Consider the following 17,883-nt stretch of genomic DNA (forward strand, 5'->3'; position numbering starts at 1 on the left):
GTTGTCAGCTTTGAGCTGCATCATTTAAAGTAAGAGCTGATGTGTGCAAAGTGTGCTAACGGCTATTGGGCTTTACAGGAAACAACACGTTTTGAGGAGTGTTCTTTAGGAAGAATTTTCTTATCTGCCATTACAAGGAAAAGTACAGAGCAGGTTGTATTCTTGAAGATAGGAATGTAACTAGGATATATGGCTGGAAAACACACAGCACACCCAGAAGTAGCTGTAACAAACTAAATATCAAGGTATTAGCTGAGCTGCTAATTGCTGTCATTGCAAACATGACACATGGACCACCTTTTCAGAGTAATGTTGTGTTTGCTGAACTTGGAAAGCATTACAGTATATCTTCAGATGCAAGTTCAGGAAGTAGATGTTATGCATAATTAGAAAGAGTTCTTGTTATAAGGGTGGTTCTTATGCACAAGTAAATGATTAAACATACACCTTACACTGTTTTATTGAATTTGACATGCTACTTTTTACTTTAATTAAACAACTGAAAGCAGAAGTGCCATACGTGGGCAAATTAACTGCATTCTGTCCAACAAACATGATGTCACAATGAATCATATGCTATTTTTAATGACAGTATTGTTTTTCCTTTATGACTCTGTACACGTGTCTGTGTGTGTGCTGATTTGATTTGTGTTGTGTTTTAGAGTTTGGATACAGTACTGAGTCGTTACACACCACTGTGCCACCAGGTCAGGTACACAGGGTGGCGGTATCAAGGACCTCATGTCACTAACACACTTTCAGTACTTTTTCAACCTCCATTTTCCAAATTGTGAGCGCTAACGGAATGCTAAGTTGGGTGCTTTCAGAGAAATTTCTATTCAAAAACCTGCCTACAGGGTGCTGTAAGTGGCTTCTCCCCGGGGTCCTTTGGTTCTCTAACACCTGTTGATGTTTGGCGGTATTTGAATACTCACACTCCTTTTTTAAATGATCGAGGTGTCGGCAAATACACATCAACATGTCATAAGATTTTAAATAAGTTTGGTGATCATTTTGGTCTTTTGATGTTTGTAAAATCCTTGTAGAGTCGTCGGATAAGCTTATTGTTTAATTCGGTGATTCCCAACCAGGAGTACTTTGGCAGTTGAAAGTAGAAATTATGATTTTTTTTTTTTTAATATAACCATATGTCGAGTCACCTGTAGCACCTGAATTGAAACTGATTGTGTTGCAATTGAGAGTGAGTGAAAACTAGTTAGCAAGTAAGCAGAGAAGTCTAAACAGTTTGCTCACAATAATGGATAAACATAAATTATAATAGAAAGTAATGGTTCATTATCTAACAGTTGGCAAAAAGAATTGAATAAAAGTGATAGAAGTAAATATGAAAACTTGACCAAACGACCAAAACACTTGGTTTCATATGAAAACATTATTGTAACAATATCCATCCATATATTAATTATTTTCAGGGTATTTTAACAAGTGGTGTCATGTTCACCTGACAGGGCGTTGCGGGTATGTCTGATTGGGAACCACCGGTCTAATTAAACCCAGTCCTGTTTTAGAATGAATTCCTCTAAACCAGCCATTTAATAACAATTTAAGAATTTCAATCAGTTATTTTCTTGAACACAAGAAATAATTCCATCATAGTATTAAACTGACCACTCTCCCCACACCCCAGAGCAACAGACGGTGGTCCTTCTGCCCCGATCCCCTTCAACCTCCAAGACCTACTTCCCCATCCCAGTGGACCAGCTCGAGGAGGAGTACAGGCTCCGCTCAGCTGACGACGGCAAACTCTTCAGAGAGGAGTACAATGTAAGCATCTTCCGCGTGGAGGTCAGAGTAGCAGGTGGTCATAAGGCAGAGTCATATATATTGCTTACAGAGTGTTGGGAGTCATGCATGTTTCACATCGGGCATCTGAGGTTAAAATATTGCGGTGTATACATTATCCACGATTTATAGGATTGCTCAAATTTTGATGAAGCGAATTACCTTTAGCAGGTGTCATTAAGGACTCGATTTGGACTTATGTGAGACACAACGCAATGGCCACTTCTATATTGTAATTTTTAAAAGCTCTGTTTAACCATGCAATAATATTTACATTACTGTATACAATAAAATACTTAAAATTATCATTAATAAATAAGTAACTTTGTGTGTCCAATATGTCAAAAGTTAAGCATAAGCTGCGTGTTCACGAGAAGGCGTAAATAATAGCCACAAATACCCAAAAGGGTATTTGTGGCTATGATTTGGGATCTGAGTCAGAGTAAAGTGTATGACTCATGGTTCATGTAACGCATAAAATTGTGATTTTATTCAGCCAGTTTATCAGGACAGAGGAAGTGGAGGTTCTCTGCTTTTAACGAAGAACCATTTACTATAGGTAGCAGAGGAAGTGCCTACATTGAGGCCGAACAAAGCCTTACGTACAGCAGAACACAACGGCCGGTCACGAGCATTTAAGTCAGTTTTTCAGTCAGGAGGTCGTATGGAATCTAACTGTTATTTTGCTTTGCAGTCCTTGCCAGGAGGTAGTGCCCATGGGACATACGAGGAGGCAAACAAGGACGACAACAAGGAGAAGAACCGATACCCTAACATCCTTCCTTGTGAGTTTACTTTCTGTTATGTAGTAACACCCAGAGCACACAGTTTCCTGCCTGTGTGTGCATGTCTGTCTGTCGTTTTTTTTTTTTTTTTTTTTTTTAAAGCTCAGATAACAGTAGATCCTCCCCAACAGCTCATGTATTTATTCACAATGAAACACCCAGTCATTAGCTTCCTCACCCTTCTTTCTTTATACAGTTTCAGTTCCTATTACTCATCTCATTAATAATGTAATGCGTAATTTGTTTTTCATTACCTATGCATACTGATCTTTAAAAGGCTTACATGAAAAGTTTTACACCACTGTCAACGTCTGTATGGTAAATATGTGGCTGGTGCCAGAGGCCGGTTAGCTTAGCGTAGCATTAAAGACGGCTAACAAAATCTGCGTACCAGCACCTCTAAAGCTCACTCATTAACACGTTATATCTTAATACGTACAAAAATGGACAATTAGCGGTTTTATGGGAGGTTATTTGTTTGCCTGAAGCAGTTGCCAGACAACCAGCAGAGACTCCTGTTTCACATTACATCTAGTCTTTATGGTAGATGTAGCTTCATATTAACGGCTCAGACACACAAGCGGTATCAATCTTGTCTAACTCTCGGTAGGAAAATGTATGTGTAGTTCCCAAAAAGTCAAACTATTCCTTTAATGTTCTCTACGCTACGTGCACTGTAATATTCAATTCAATTTTATTTATAGTATCAAATCATAACGAGTTATCTCGAGACACAGGCAGAAACCTTGAGTGGTGAGAAAAACTTCCTTTTAGGGAGAAACCTCAGACAGACCCAGGCTTTTGGTGGGTGATTGTCTGCCGGTGCCAGTTGGGGGTACGATGAACAGTGGCAATTATAGTCACAGTAAGGATAATGGAACTAGAAATAGTAGTTGTTGTAATAGTTCATGGCGTTGCAGGGCGTAGCTGGACGTAGCAGGGCACTGCACGGTGTAGCAGGGCATAGCAGGGTGTATCGGGGCATTGCAGGGCGCCTAGCAGGACCACGGCGACAGCTGCAACCATGATTTAAGTGCTACCCTAATCCAGAGAAAACATAAGGGCTCCGGGGAACAAGCTCTACAGAGCTAGGTTAGTACCAAGCATTTGCACACAGATGAAAAGCGAGACGAGAGAGAAGCTCAATGTGTCAAAGGAAATCCCCCGGCAGTCTAAAACTATAACAGCAGAACACGTGCTGCAGCATTCTGGATCAGCTGGAGTCTTAAGAGACTTATTTGAGCACAAGTTTTTATATATATTTGAGAACTTGATAGTAAGGAATTACAATAGTCCAGCCTGGAAGTAACAAATGCATGGACTAGTTTTTCAGCATCGTTTTGAGACAGGATGTGCCTAATTTTGGCAATGTTAAGCAGGTGAAAAAAGGCTGTTCTTGAGGTTTGTTTTAAGTAGGCGTTATATGATATATCCTGATCAAAAATAACTCCTAGATTTCTGACAGTAGTGCAGGAGGCCACGGCAATGCCATCCAGAGTAGCTACATCTTAAGATAATGAGATTTGGAGGTGTTTAGGGCCCAGCACAATAAACTTGGTTTTGTCTGAGTTTAACATCAGAAAATTGTAGGTCATCCAGGATTTTAGGTCTTTAATGCATGCTTGAAGTTTAACTAACTGTCTGGCTTGATTGATAATTGGGTGTCATCCGCATAACAGTGAAAGTTAATTGAGTGTTTCCTAATAATATTGCCTAGAGGTCCTGCGTTTAAAAGTGAACCGTTGGAAGTTGAGGGCAAGAGGTGATGAATTTTATCTCTAATTGTTATAATTTTATCATTAAAGAACCTCATGAAGTCGTCACTACTCAGAGCTATGGACCTTTTTCACAGTAGACATTTTGACTTGTCATAGTAGGAAAAGCACAGCTGAAATTGATAACCTTAACGATGGCTCAATTCCATCAAGTGTCCCAGTAAGCTATTTCAGTGAGTCGGCATGCACACTACCAGGGCCTCTCCTAAGTGGAATGCAGCCATCATTAATGGTTCTGAGTACACCTGTGCTTTTCCTACTATGACATGTCAACATGTCATTCACTGCTGTGAAAAAGGTCTATTGGAATAGATGGCTCAATAGAGCTGTGATTCTCTGTCAGCCTGGCTACAGTGCTGAAAAGAAACCTTGGGTTGTTCTTATTTTCTTCTATTAGTGATGAGTAATAGGCTGTTCTGGCATTTCTGAGGGCCTTCCTATATGTTTTCAGATGTCTTGCCAGTCCAAACGAGATTCCTCCAGATTGGTGGAACGCCATTTACTTTCAAGTTTTCGCGAGGTTTGTTTTAATTTGCGAGTTTGGGAGTTATACCAAGGTGCTAGTTTCCTTTTGCTTTATCATCTTTTTGAGAGGAGCAACAGAGTCTAAAGTTGTCCATAGTGAGGCCGTAGCACCGTCTACAAAATTATCAATTTGGGAGGGACTAAAGTTAACACGAGAGTCCTCTGTTATATTAAGGCACGGCATTGAATTAAATGCTGTTGGAATCACTTCCTTAAATTTTGCTATAGCACTGTCAGATAGGCATCTAGTGTAGAAGCCTTTATCTAATTTCGTATAGTCGGGTAGTAAGAATTCGAAAGTTATTAAAGAATGGTCTGATAATAAAGGATTCGCGGAAATACTATTAAATCTTAAATTCCGATGCGAGCACAAGGTCAAGGGTGTGGTTAAAACCGTGAGTGGCTTCATGACTGACTGAAACCAATTGAGTCTAGTAGTGATTTGAAAGTAATACTAAGGCTATGGTTGTCGTCCACATGGATATTAAAATCACCTACAATAATTATTTTGTCTGTTCTAAGGACTAGACTTGATAAAAACTCACTATTCAGGTAAAAATTCAGAATATGGGGTGCCTGGATAGCTGCATGCTAGCTGATACCTGCATGTCATTCCCCCTCTCTCTCCCCCCTTTAATTTCTTCAGCTGTCCTATAAAATAAAGGCCTAAAATGCCCCAAAAAAATAATCTTTAAAAAATTCAGAATATGGACCTGGAGCTCAGTAAACAACAACAAATATAATTGGCTGTAATGTTTTCCATGTTGGATGTAGAAGATTAAGAAAAAGGCTTTCAAAGAGTTATAATTTAGTTTAGGTTTAGGATTAATTAACAGGCTTGAGTCAAAGATGGCTGCAATTCCCCCTCCTCGGCCTGAACCTCAAGGAATATGAGTATTAATATGACTGGGAGAAGTGGATTCATTTAGACTAACATATTCTTCATGACACAGCCATGTTTCGGTAATAGTGTTTAATCAGAGTACGGTTACATACTCATATTGTTTATCCGCTGTAACCCTCTAAACTTTCCAATGATATTTTCACCAACAGATGATCATTCCAGAGTGGTGTTGACTCAGCTTGATGGAAATCCCTGTTCAGACTACGTGAACGCTTCTTACATTGATGTGAGTTATGCTTTTAGTTTTTTCATCATTCCGCCGAACATGGTACATTGATTTATAAAATGGCAACACTTGACTGTAGCAAAATAACAATTATAGCCCCGATTTCTTTTATGAAGGAATTTCATAAATCAGCTTAATAATGGTTGCTTTGGAACAAATTTCACCACAAGGTCCATACGCATTTAAAAGTTGGTTTTAAAATTGAGATTGAACATTTTTATTTTTGACCTCGGTAACGGCAGTCAAAGAGACAATGTCACCACAAGGGCCATTAGAAGCTGTTCTCGAGCTTTATATTAATATTCTTAATCAACTTAATATTTGTTTTTGACAGGGTTACACAGAAAAAAACAAATTCATAGCAGCACAAGGTAAGATATAGTGTGTGGAAATTACATGCATAATTATGTTGATATCTTCATTATTAATATAATGTCTTAGTACAGGTTTATTATTATTATTATTATTATTATTATTATTATTATTATTAAATGTTTTATCTCACAGGCCCAAAAGAAGACACCGTAGCAGATTTCTGGAGGATGATATGGGAGCAGAAAGTAGCGACTGTTGTCATGCTGACAAATCTTAAAGAAAGAAAAGAAGTGAGTGATTTGGACTTGTTTGTTTCCTCAATGTGCTGGAGTGTCTACGGACACCATAACACTTTCCTTTCATTCTTTTCCTGCAAAGGGGGCAAGCGAAAAGTCTGATTTTCTCTGTAGGGATTAATGGAGCATCACAGAAAGATTTGAGAAGAAATGTGCTTCAAATAGATTTCATTACTTATGGTCAAAGGTGACACTGTGGCGTTTAATTTAAACTATTCATTTCACACCTGTAATCTCCCCGCTGACATGTGTTTTTCTGCTATAATTGCTCCGTCTTTGTGAACCAGAACTCTGACTGGACAAGGAGGGGGGGGGGGGTTAAAAAAGATCAATAAGAAAAGAATTGGCAAAGATTTAATTCAGCATGCGGACACTTTGAAATCGATGGCTACATAATGTGTAATAAAGTCCTCTACGGCAGTGTCATAATCACCCAGCAAAGTCTTGTATCGAGCGGTTGCTCCCCTCTCGCTTATACCAATCTGGACCGACTGGCTGTGAAATTGGAGCACGGGTGCCTTTAAAAACCTCACTTTTAATGGAATTGTGCATTTAGGCCCTTTTTTCTCTCGAAAGGCAAGTCCTCGAATATGTTCCTAGAGTAGGTTTGCTCAACCTAGAATCACGGCTGTCTGGCATCTCTCCCCAGGACAAGTGTTACCAGTACTGGCCGGATCAGGGCTGTTGGACCTACGGGAACGTGAGGGTGGCAGTAGAAGACTTTACCGTTCTCGTGGACTACACCATACGCAAGTTCTGTATACAATATGTAAGTTTTAGGCAGCACCTCTTGTATTTACTGCGCTTCAAAGAAATTCTAATTAAACAGGAAGGTGGGTGCTGTTTCTGAAACATTACTGCACATTGCATCATAAGTAGTTTAGTTCCTTTTTCATAGCAAGTCAACTAGACACTTTCTAAATTCTTAGTTGTTAATGACTTTTGAAAAAAAAATAAAAAAAATCATATAGTGTACAGAAAATGTCATTATCAACGATTGCCCCGGGGCCCATCCGGGTCTGTTGCGTCTTCAAACCCGCTGAGCAGGTGTTGATAACACTTGGTTTGTGTCTCTTTGTATGTAGCAAGCCAGCGATGCCGCCAAGACTCCCAGGCTGGTCACCCAGCTCCACTTCACCAGCTGGCCCGACTTTGGAGTTCCTTTCTCCCCCATCGGCATGCTCAAGTTCCTCAAAAAGGTCAAGGCCGTCAACCCGCCCTTCTCTGGACCTATCGTGGTCCACTGCAGGTACCAGAGCGCTGAGCGAATGGATCGTTGTTTATTATTTTATTGTTTACTGGGATGTACTTGCTTTCGCCCGCACATTCCTTTTAAACGGTATTAATTATCCAATTTGTTTCCACGGAGATAAATATCCGCTGGAAAACAAACTGTCGGCTCTGTCTGGAAACATTACGAGCATGGGTTTACGAGAACAGACGGCCCTTTGTTTCATTGCTGTTGTCTGCTAAAACCAAGTGTCAGCTGAGGATTGAGGTTTGTTTTGCGTCTCTGCAGCGCCGGCGTCGGGAGGACGGGAACCTTCATCGTAATAGACGCCACGATCGAAGCGATGCATGCAGAGCAGAAAGTCGACGTGTTTGGGTTTGTGGCCAAGATAAGAGAGCAGCGCTCACAGCTCATTCAGACAGATGTGAGTTGGAGACGGGAAAAAGTTCACTCTTGTTTATTCAACAACGTGACATTACACTTAATTCTTGACAGCGAATGCGTTAATTATCCCTCCTCAATCATCTGTAAGATTTCAAATGGGCCCACCTGTTTGTGTGTATTCCCACCCCAGATGCAGTACTCTTTCATCTACCAGGCCCTGCTCGAATACTACCTCTACGGAGACACGGAGCTGGACGTGTCGTCTCTGGAAGGACATCTGCACAAACTGCACAACACCTTTGCAGACGGCGACCGGGTGGGCCTAGAGGAAGAGTTTAAGGTAAGATGTCATTTCACATTGCGGCCCACAAAAGATGACATTTAATCAAATATTGAGTCTGTTAAATTCCCTCTTAATAATAATCAATCAATAAAAAATGTACTGCTATACAACCATTTAAGTTTAAATCCATCAGACTTTTTAACAAGAATCAACCGTGCAGAGAAAAGAATGGCAAGAAGAGAGGATTTGTACCAGCTTTAGCTACTTTTAATCTATAGTCCCTGGGCAGTTGGACAGACAAAAAAAGATACACTAAACACATGATTTTAATAGCCATATCAGTTCCAAGTGTAGACAAAAACTGTCAAATTAACAAGTACCATTACATATACTTACAAAGTACGTGTTTAAATGGCCCTGTTGTTGAAAGGTGTGTAAAAATACAAGAAAGTAGTTGCAATGCAAGAATTGACAAAATAACTTTATTTCCCCCTTTAATTTTGTGAGAAAAAGTACATTGAACTTTGCACTATTGTAACACTTTGCTCGATTCTGCCCAGAAACTGACCAACATGCGAATAATGAAGGAGAACATGAGAATGGGGAACCTTCCTGCCAACATGAAGAAGAACAGAGTTCTGCAAATTATTCCATGTAAGAAAAGAAGGAAAACCATAGAACCAAATAGATTGGACGCCTGTTTGACGTATCAATTCGTGGCAGATTTAGACCTCCAGATTATATCGTGTGTCACTACGTTTGGAATCTGAAATTTTTGTTGTCCAATATTGTGCTCTGCAGTATTCGGTTTTAAAGGAAGTTTTTCTATTTCAGATGACTTTAACCGAGTGATTCTCTCCATGAGAAGAGGGCAGGAGTTTACCGATTTCATCAATGCATCTTTTATAGACGTAAGTTCCTTCCTCCTTCATTTCTGTCTGAAATAATTCACGGGCATTGTTATCGACACACATTATTTGGAGCTGAAAAAGCATGCGTGTTTTGCTGCGACTCAGGGCTACAGACAGAAGGATTACTTCATCGCCACCCAGGGCCCTCTGATGCACACGGTGGAGGATTTCTGGAGAATGGTGTGGGAATGGAAATGTCACTCTATCGTTATGCTCACCGAGCTCCAGGAGAGGGAGCAGGTGAGGCACAATGGCTACAATAACTAATCTATGTTCCCATTTTCAGTTCATGTTTGTGCGGCATAAAATATTGACATGTCATTTAGCCAACTTCCAATAAGTGCATTCAACCACCAAGGTACGAGTACATTAGCTTCAAGTGAGCCAAATGTAAATGCAAATGTATGGACCATTTTCACAGCAGACATTTTGACTTGTCATAGGAAAAGCACAGCTGAAATTGATAACCTTAACGATGGCTCAATTCCATCAAGTGTCCCAGTAAGCTATTTCAGTGAGTCAGCATGCACAATACTTCTTCTTACAACTGAGTGAAAACAATCCTAGCTCGCTTGTTCCAACAATCCCAGTTAACAAAACAGCACAAACAGTCGACATGTCTTCATTCTATTGCCAGCAGTAACCAAATAATTATCTTCATTTTTAACTCTTTTTGCAGGACAAATGTTGCCAATACTGGCCCGCGGAGGACTCGGTCACCTACGGAGACTACACGGTAGAGTTGAAGGGAGACACTTTGTGCGACACCTTCAGTCTACGAGACTTGGTACTCACCTTTGTCCCGGTAAGCAAATTGACCTCGCGCTCTCACGCGGCTGTCAGTGAGGCCTTTAACGCCCCTTTACTTTGCCTGTCGGGATAAAATAAGATACAACTTTATTAATCCTAAAGGGGAAATTGCTGTGTGCATCAGTTGCAATACAAAGTGGAAAGAGTGCAAATATAAAAGTCAAACAAATATGACTACTTTTCTCATAATGAATTCTCTGTAATGACTTCCAGTGGTGTAACAAACATTCACATAATTTACTCAAGTAAAAGTACCAATACAACGTCAAAACACTCCATTACTTTAAATCTGCATTTAAATGTAAAAGTTCACGAGTATTATCAAAACATTCTAAAAGTAGCATTTCACTGCTGTAGCTGGACAAGGTGAGGCTGGTTTTATCAACGCTATATATATATATATATATATATATATATAGCGTTGATAAAACCAGCCTCACCTTGTCCAGCTACAGCAGTGAAATGCTACTTTTAGAATGTTTTGATAATACATTTGCGGGTTAGGAGATGATTAATAGGGTACGAGTATGCTTTCGTATACTGCTAATATATCGTATTTGAATTGCGATCTCTCGTCTGCCTGTCCCTTTCCTCTCAAAGGAGAAGCAGACGAGGGTGATCAGGCACTTCCACTTCCACGGCTGGCCGGAGGTCGGCATCCCGACCGAGGGGAAAGGCATGATCGACATCATCGCCTCGGTGCAGAGACAGCAGCAGCAGTCTGGGAACCATCCCATCGTCGTACACTGCAGGTAGCTTCCAAACACACGCATCTGAGCCACTTTTTTGATTTGGCTCGTCTACTGCAGCCTTTTGCAATGACGGCCGACAATAACAACAAGCCGCTCTTCGTGCTTGGATTAGTTTCTAAGAGTTTTTGTGTTTGTGTGCTGCAGTGCTGGTGCAGGGCGAACAGGTACGTTCATTGCACTGAGCAATATCCTGGAGCGAGTCAAGGCAGAAGGCCTGCTGGACGTGTTCCAAACTGTGAAGAGTTTACGCATGCAGAGGCCTCATATGGTCCAAACTGTGGTAAGTATCGGCACAAGTGAATCCCAACTAATCTCAAGTGCTACTAAAATATATTCCATTTCACAGGCTACCGCCTAATCAACTCTTCTCCCCCCCTCTTAATTCTATAGGAACAATATGACTTCTGCTACAGGGTGGTACAAGACTTTGTCGACATTTTCTCAGACTATGCCAATTTTAAATGACGAGATTTGCCTTAAACGTGGTTTTTAATGTTGTTTTCGAAAGCCAGTTTGTCAGTTTTATGCGTTTTTTTTAACTTGGTCAAATGATCTATTTTGCTATGCACTTGTCCCGCCGTTAACTCCGTCCTGGCTGTAATATACTGTATGTCAGTGGATGAACATTGTAATGAAAAAAAGTGAGATTAATAATGTAGATTTCACATCATGTATGATAATTATTTTGTCATCAAGTGTTGTTTCACACTCTTATTTCACTTTTGTTGTATAATACTGTATTTTAAATGTTGGTCTCATATTTCACTTTTGTTGTATAATACTGTATTTTAAATGTTTATCTAAATGTTATTTTGGATTGACCACGTCATTTGAAAAGTTGTACTTATTGTAAATGTATTTATATCGACGATGACATTCCATTCTTGAGTTTTGGAGAACACGACGGGAATGTTAAGGTTTCTTTTGTTGTTGATATAATCATACAGTACGTCATTGCATTTATTGATGACTTCTATCTGAGATTAGAGGCGATATTGAAACTACATGCCCATCGCACATGCGATACTCTTTCCAATGGAAATATTGTCAGAAAAAGAACTAGCCGCTTAAGCCGTAATGCAGAGAACGTAAAGTTAAGCAACGGAGGCCAAGGTGACGAGCAGACGGTTTACATTTACAAAGTGGTATTCGACTGCATTTAACATGGATGTTAAGTCTGCCTTTTGTCTGTAGACGGCAAAAAGTATTTTGCTAAAATGACTGCACATTAAAAAGCACACATAACTAAGCCAAGAACCTGCAATATTCACCGGTATGTTTATTGCTTTTCTACCTCTGCCAAGGAGGTCATTTGTATTAGACATTTTTCAAAAATGTGAAAAAGTAGAACGTCCCTAAGGTAAAAGGCTGAGCGTTGAAAGGTGATTTTAAGGAAAGGTAAGTGTGGTCGCTAAACGCAGTGGTCAGTACCATTTCACGATAACCTGTGTCAGATGCAGTTAACGCAGTAAAGTTGCAGTACAGTATTAAATGTGTAACAGTAGATGACTCCTGTAATGGCAAAAACCACAATACGCACATGTGGTGCTTCAGTGCCTGCTTAATGCCAGAGCGACAAACAACACACACCTATCGACATACTATCAACGTTCAGTTACTGTATATCTTTGAATACATTTTTTTTTTTTTTTACATCACAATAAGGAAGCAGAATGTTTCATAGGAAAGCATCTGAATGTGAAATGGCTTGTCTGTGCGGCAGTAACCCCCATCCATCTGGAACTTCAACATTAAACCAAACATTTGAAATAATTTGACCCAGCTCTGCTTTAATCCACAATGAAATCTGTAATTGTGTTAATGCTGTATGTAAATACTACATAACAAATTGCTCTCTGTGAGTGGTCTATCCATTTCTGATTCTCAATGTCTTTCAAATGTAACATATCCAACAGTCCAGTTTGAACCCACAACCTCTTTGTTACCAATACTGCTTTCTAACCTGATCTACATGAGCACAGATAATATTATGGGAGATATAAATATTAATATTTAGTTGAGACCTGGGGCCTGTTTCACAAAAGCAGAATATATAAATCCAGGATAACTGATTAAGCGAGGCTTGACCTAGTCTGATCTGTGCATCCTGGCTTGGTGCGTTTCATGAAGGCCAAGCCAGGCTGAGGAGGAGCGACTAGGTTGAGCCAGGCTGAAGTAATTCAGATAGATGCGCGTCCACGGCTTTCCTCAAAAGACCGCGAGGTCGATCACAGATTTACTGATGCCAAAATGGAGAATACGCATTGTACATACTTTATACAGAGTGAGCAGCAGCTTCTTGTGGAAGTATGATGATGTGAAACACATTTTTGTATAAAAAGAAAAGAAACACGGCCGCTGTAATGAAACAATGAGAGAAAGCATAGCAGACGATCACGGACCGACTGAATGCGTAAGTAGCCTAAAAATATACATTAACTGACCACTGCTCTGAATTGAAACCGTCATCATTCCATTCAAGGATCAGGTTACTAATCATTTGCACAAATTAACAGTTGTACTCCTTGCCTTAAAAGTAAGCAGAAGATAATGTTACTCAGGAAATTTACCATGAAGATCAATTTTCTACAATGCTAGAGTATGATGCGTAAATATCTCTTTCACTGTTCCTCCCTCTCTCTCATGGGCTAAAATATAAATTTCCTAAGTCATTAACTTCCACTGCTCGCTTTTAATGCAAAGTGTACAACTGTTTGCTTTTGCAAATGACAAGGGACTCGTTGAATGGTTTCAGTTAAGAGCAGTAGTTCATCAATGTATATTTTTAGACTATCATTCAGTCTGCTTGCTATTATCTGCCACGTTTTTTCTCGTTTTTTTTTTTTTTTTATAGAGGACGAGTTTCTTCTCTACATATTATATGCCTTGCTCCCTTGTGGACATAGAAAATAAAGACACTGAAGAAATTGGACTCTAAAATCTAGAAACTATAAAGATAATTAAGTGATAAATCCCATGCACACTGTAAACATGAATGGAACAGAGTATATTCATCAGTTATTTCCCCCCCAGCTAAACATAAGGTCAAAAACCATTGAGGTGTCCTCTCCCTGTTGTAACATGAATGTACAGTAGCCTACATCACTAGATAGTTACTGGTCCAGTGAACTAAGACTATAATTTGGGAGGATTGTACAATTAGGATATGTTATCCTCCTCCAAATTATAGTCCCAGTTTACTGGACAACACAATTTGTGTGCTAAGAATGCCAAATACCATGCACATGGAAGTGGAACAAACATGATCCTTATTGTTAAAGAATTAAAAAAAAATGTATCAACTAAAATAATTCAAGGTGCATTAGTCAACTATAGAAATGTACAGCATTGTATGTACTGCCCTAGTAACAGACTTCATTTAAAACACATTTGAAATGTTATCAGCCTTTTCTACTTACCTCAACAACTGTCATAATATATTCATCAAACTTCTAACAACAATATGAACAGCAGTCTTCATACAGCAATATAACAGTAACAATGACTGTCACATGAATAATTATTAAAATCAATTATGGTCACAACTTTAAATAATAACAGTACTTAAATGAACAGCAATATGCACCTGTTGTATTTTAATCCAGGCTGATAACAATAGGGTAAAACCACTGCTGGGTGATCAGAAAAGGCTCCAGGATTAAATAAATCCTGGCTGTTAGCCTGGTCGGGAGCAGGCTAGCTGCACAGAGTAAATCTCCATGGTGATTTATGTGCCTCCACTTTCGTGAAACCGAGTCTAGGCTTAAATCATCCAGGATAACTGATAAATCCCGGCTTAATCCCTTATCTTGGTTTTGTGAAACAGGCCCCAGGATCAGAATATTCATCAGAATTTTGTTGGATACAAGCGTTACATTTTGGAAGCTAGACGGGATTCTGAACAGCGATGCCCGCACCCCCCACCCACCCAGTGAAAGGATCGTAACAAAAAGAACGAGTACTGCTCCCCCCCCCACCCGTGACTTATATTGAAAGGACATCAGGAAGGGCTCTTTTGAACAGACTAGGGCTGAATGATTTTGGAATATATTCTAATTGCGATTTGTTTCACCAATATTGTTCAAAACATTCACAGTAACAAAGAGGTTCACTCTCTCCAACACACCCGTTTGCACATTTTCATTCTGCTCAATGAAAAAACTTGAAATAAATCACCACTGAAGATACCTTTAGTATCATCTTCTGCATGAAGACTGTCAGCAACACTTACACCATTTCACATCAAATCAAAAGGATTTGACCTGTGTAAGTAATACACTAAGCCAACAGGGGGCAGTGCACCTCAATATATATGTAGATGAAAGAATATATAAATTATAAAAAAAAAAGGGGAAAATTCCACTTATAATACAATGCAAGTTTCTGTAATATAATACTGCTCAGAAATAGGTAATTTCAGTCTATCCTGACCATATATGCTGACCATCAAAGAGTGAGACCGTTGTGATGATGTAATCAAGACAAATTATCAAGCTGCTCTATAGATGGTGAATAATGCAACAACTCCTACATGTCAGCATGATAAAACTGTAATTCAGAGTATAGATATAGAACCATAAAAGTAATTAAGTTGTGACTGCTCTCAGAGCACAACTTCAGAAACTGTCGCATGACCTCACTAGACCTCGCTTTTTCTAATCAAAAGTTTCACATCCACGTACATCCACATGATCTATTCTGTATGAGAAACTGCTTTCCACTAAACATCTTGTCTGTATGGAAACTGATGAGGCTTTGAAAAGCACCAAAGGCAGATACTTCATTAAAAGACAAGAAAGTTCCTCTTTCAGAGAGTCACAAGATACACAAGCAAAATCAACAAAAAATGGATCTCCCACTTTCACATATATATGTGTGGTTACATTAAGCTTTTGTCCACGTGACTGCCACCAGTCAATAACCGGGAGGAGTATATATGAGCTATTTTTGCCAAACAATCATGTTTCTTATCTTGCACAAAAACCCAAGTGACAAAAGCCTCTTTGTTGACAATTTCCATTTCCTCTGGGACCCGACGCCATGGTAACACTACTCAGCGGGAGGGGCTGAACCCAAAAAAGGTCAGCATGAGTGAGGAGGTCATATGAATTATGTATTAACCCTAACTGACTCTGTTATTTTGATTGACCCTTAACTAATTATATTTTGTCATTCACAAGGCTTCCCATTTTCTTTCTAACGTAATATGGAACATGAGCCATTTATTGGCCGGGTGGCCTGCGCTGTGACCCTTCTGCTGCAATGCTTTCATGTGTGGCTTAGGAAACAAATTTCTGATTAGACTATGGCCATGTGTATATCAAGCAAAGTCTTTTTACTTGTTCCTTCACTTTTCCCCCCAAACATCCTCACATTCCTTTCACCATCTGCTGAATTCAATACCACACATGTAAAGTACTGAGAAATTCTATAAAAATAAATAGATTTGAAGAACGGTTTAGATTAAAGCATTAGGGCTGCACGATTCAGAAAATGTCACGATTCGATATTGATTTTTAGGTTCAAGATTCGATTAAAAAATGATTCTCGAATCAAAAAACGATTCACAGTATGTAAATGTAGTTACTTTTCCCATGTGATTTCAGTAGACCTACAATTTAAAAAAAAAATATATATATATATATAATATTTTTCATTAAAAAATGTGAAATCGATTTTTGGAATTCTATCGATTCGGATCGATTTTGAATGGGTAGAGCTTGAATCGCGATTCGAATGTGAATCGATTTTTGTTGCACACACCTACAAAACATTGCTTTAAATTGACCAACAGTAATCAACAGTGTGCCAGAGTCTTTCACTCTCATTCACATTTCTTAAAGATGAATCAATCCACACACTTCCGCCATATAAAAACACTCACTCATTCAGGGTCGGGTACCGAAACCCGGTGACAATAGGGCACCGGTTCCTAAACGACCGTTCTATACCGGGCCGAATAGAAACGCTGATTTCGGTGCTGCTAAAATGCCTGCGCTGCTCTCTGGTGCTCTGAAACGAACATCAGAGTGACCAAAAGAAAAAGTCACCAGGAAATTTTATACGCATAGAATCCATTTCCTGCATTCTGATACATTTTTAGCCACCAATTTATGGTGACGTCTTTATTTATGTCAAGGAAAAGACAAAATTCTGGTAGCAGTTAACAATTCAAAATATAAAATATTATGAAATGTAATGCAGAAAGGGGGCTTTCCCATCCGGGCCTACTACAACTGACTGCAAAGTCCAGTTTGTCTAATTAATATGAACAGGACTTGACGGTACATTTTTCCACAGAGGGGCAATTTTAAAACTTAAGTTGAAAAATGTACTCTGTGACTTAGGCTACATAAACCGCTATTACTGTTGTAGCTCATTTGTACAATAATACAATCATGTTATGAAAACAAAACGTTATAAAATGTAATGGTTTCTATTTTGAAATACATTCAATTGATCAATAAATTATGAGTGACGTTTGCCACGGTTCAGCATGCAAACTGCGAATTCATTATATTTTAACTGCTGCTGGTACGTGAACGGGGTGCGGCTCTCTGCACCGGAACAAACCGCCTCTGCAGCTTTTCAGGGAGCCAGGGCAATGACGGTAAAGGGGTCGCAACTGGTTTTCATGCGTACTCCCGTACGGTTCGCATCAGGTGTTTTAAACCAACTATATGAAAACACGGAACTGGACTGCTATTTAACACTACGAGACATTTTCAACCGGTTATGAAACGGTCTCAATTTGGCAGCACAACCCGCCGTGCGGACAGACAGCAGTCGTCCCCATAGCAGCATGGTCAACGAGAGAGTCCGGTACAGCCTCACTCTGCAAACGGAGATCCCGTTAGCGCTCGTGCCAAAACTTTCCTCTATG

The 17,883-nt window shown here is 39.5% G+C and overlaps 1 protein-coding gene across 3 annotated transcripts in view; it reads left to right on the top strand.

Annotated features, from left to right (window-relative positions):
- ptprea (protein tyrosine phosphatase receptor type Ea) overlaps positions 1–12,773 on the top strand; it is a 55,851-nt gene extending 43,078 nt beyond the window's left edge. For 2 of the 3 annotated variants that reach the window (XM_031315087.2, XM_031315089.2), the window contains 16 exons: positions 1,649–1,785; positions 2,498–2,588; positions 5,942–6,018; positions 6,353–6,389; positions 6,526–6,623; positions 7,279–7,398; positions 7,715–7,878; positions 8,149–8,284; positions 8,435–8,584; positions 9,088–9,181; positions 9,362–9,438; positions 9,544–9,678; positions 10,118–10,243; positions 10,849–11,000; positions 11,145–11,280; positions 11,391–12,773. In XM_031315087.2, the coding sequence (XP_031170947.1) occupies positions 1,649–1,785; positions 2,498–2,588; positions 5,942–6,018; positions 6,353–6,389; positions 6,526–6,623; positions 7,279–7,398; positions 7,715–7,878; positions 8,149–8,284; positions 8,435–8,584; positions 9,088–9,181; positions 9,362–9,438; positions 9,544–9,678; positions 10,118–10,243; positions 10,849–11,000; positions 11,145–11,280; positions 11,391–11,465 (1,805 nt within the window). In that variant the 3' untranslated portion in view covers positions 11,466–12,773. Of the gene's footprint in view, positions 1–662; positions 708–1,648; positions 1,786–2,497; positions 2,589–5,941; positions 6,019–6,352; positions 6,390–6,525; positions 6,624–7,278; positions 7,399–7,714; positions 7,879–8,148; positions 8,285–8,434; positions 8,585–9,087; positions 9,182–9,361; positions 9,439–9,543; positions 9,679–10,117; positions 10,244–10,848; positions 11,001–11,144; positions 11,281–11,390 lie in introns of all 3 variants that reach the window. The other variant, XM_031315086.2, reaches the window with a different exon arrangement.
- Positions 12,774–17,883: the final 5,110 nt, after the last annotated feature.

Source organism: Sander lucioperca, chromosome 22 (assembly GCF_008315115.2).
Source record: "Sander lucioperca isolate FBNREF2018 chromosome 22, SLUC_FBN_1.2, whole genome shotgun sequence".
Classification (NCBI taxonomy): Eukaryota; Metazoa; Chordata; class Actinopteri; order Perciformes; family Percidae; genus Sander; species Sander lucioperca.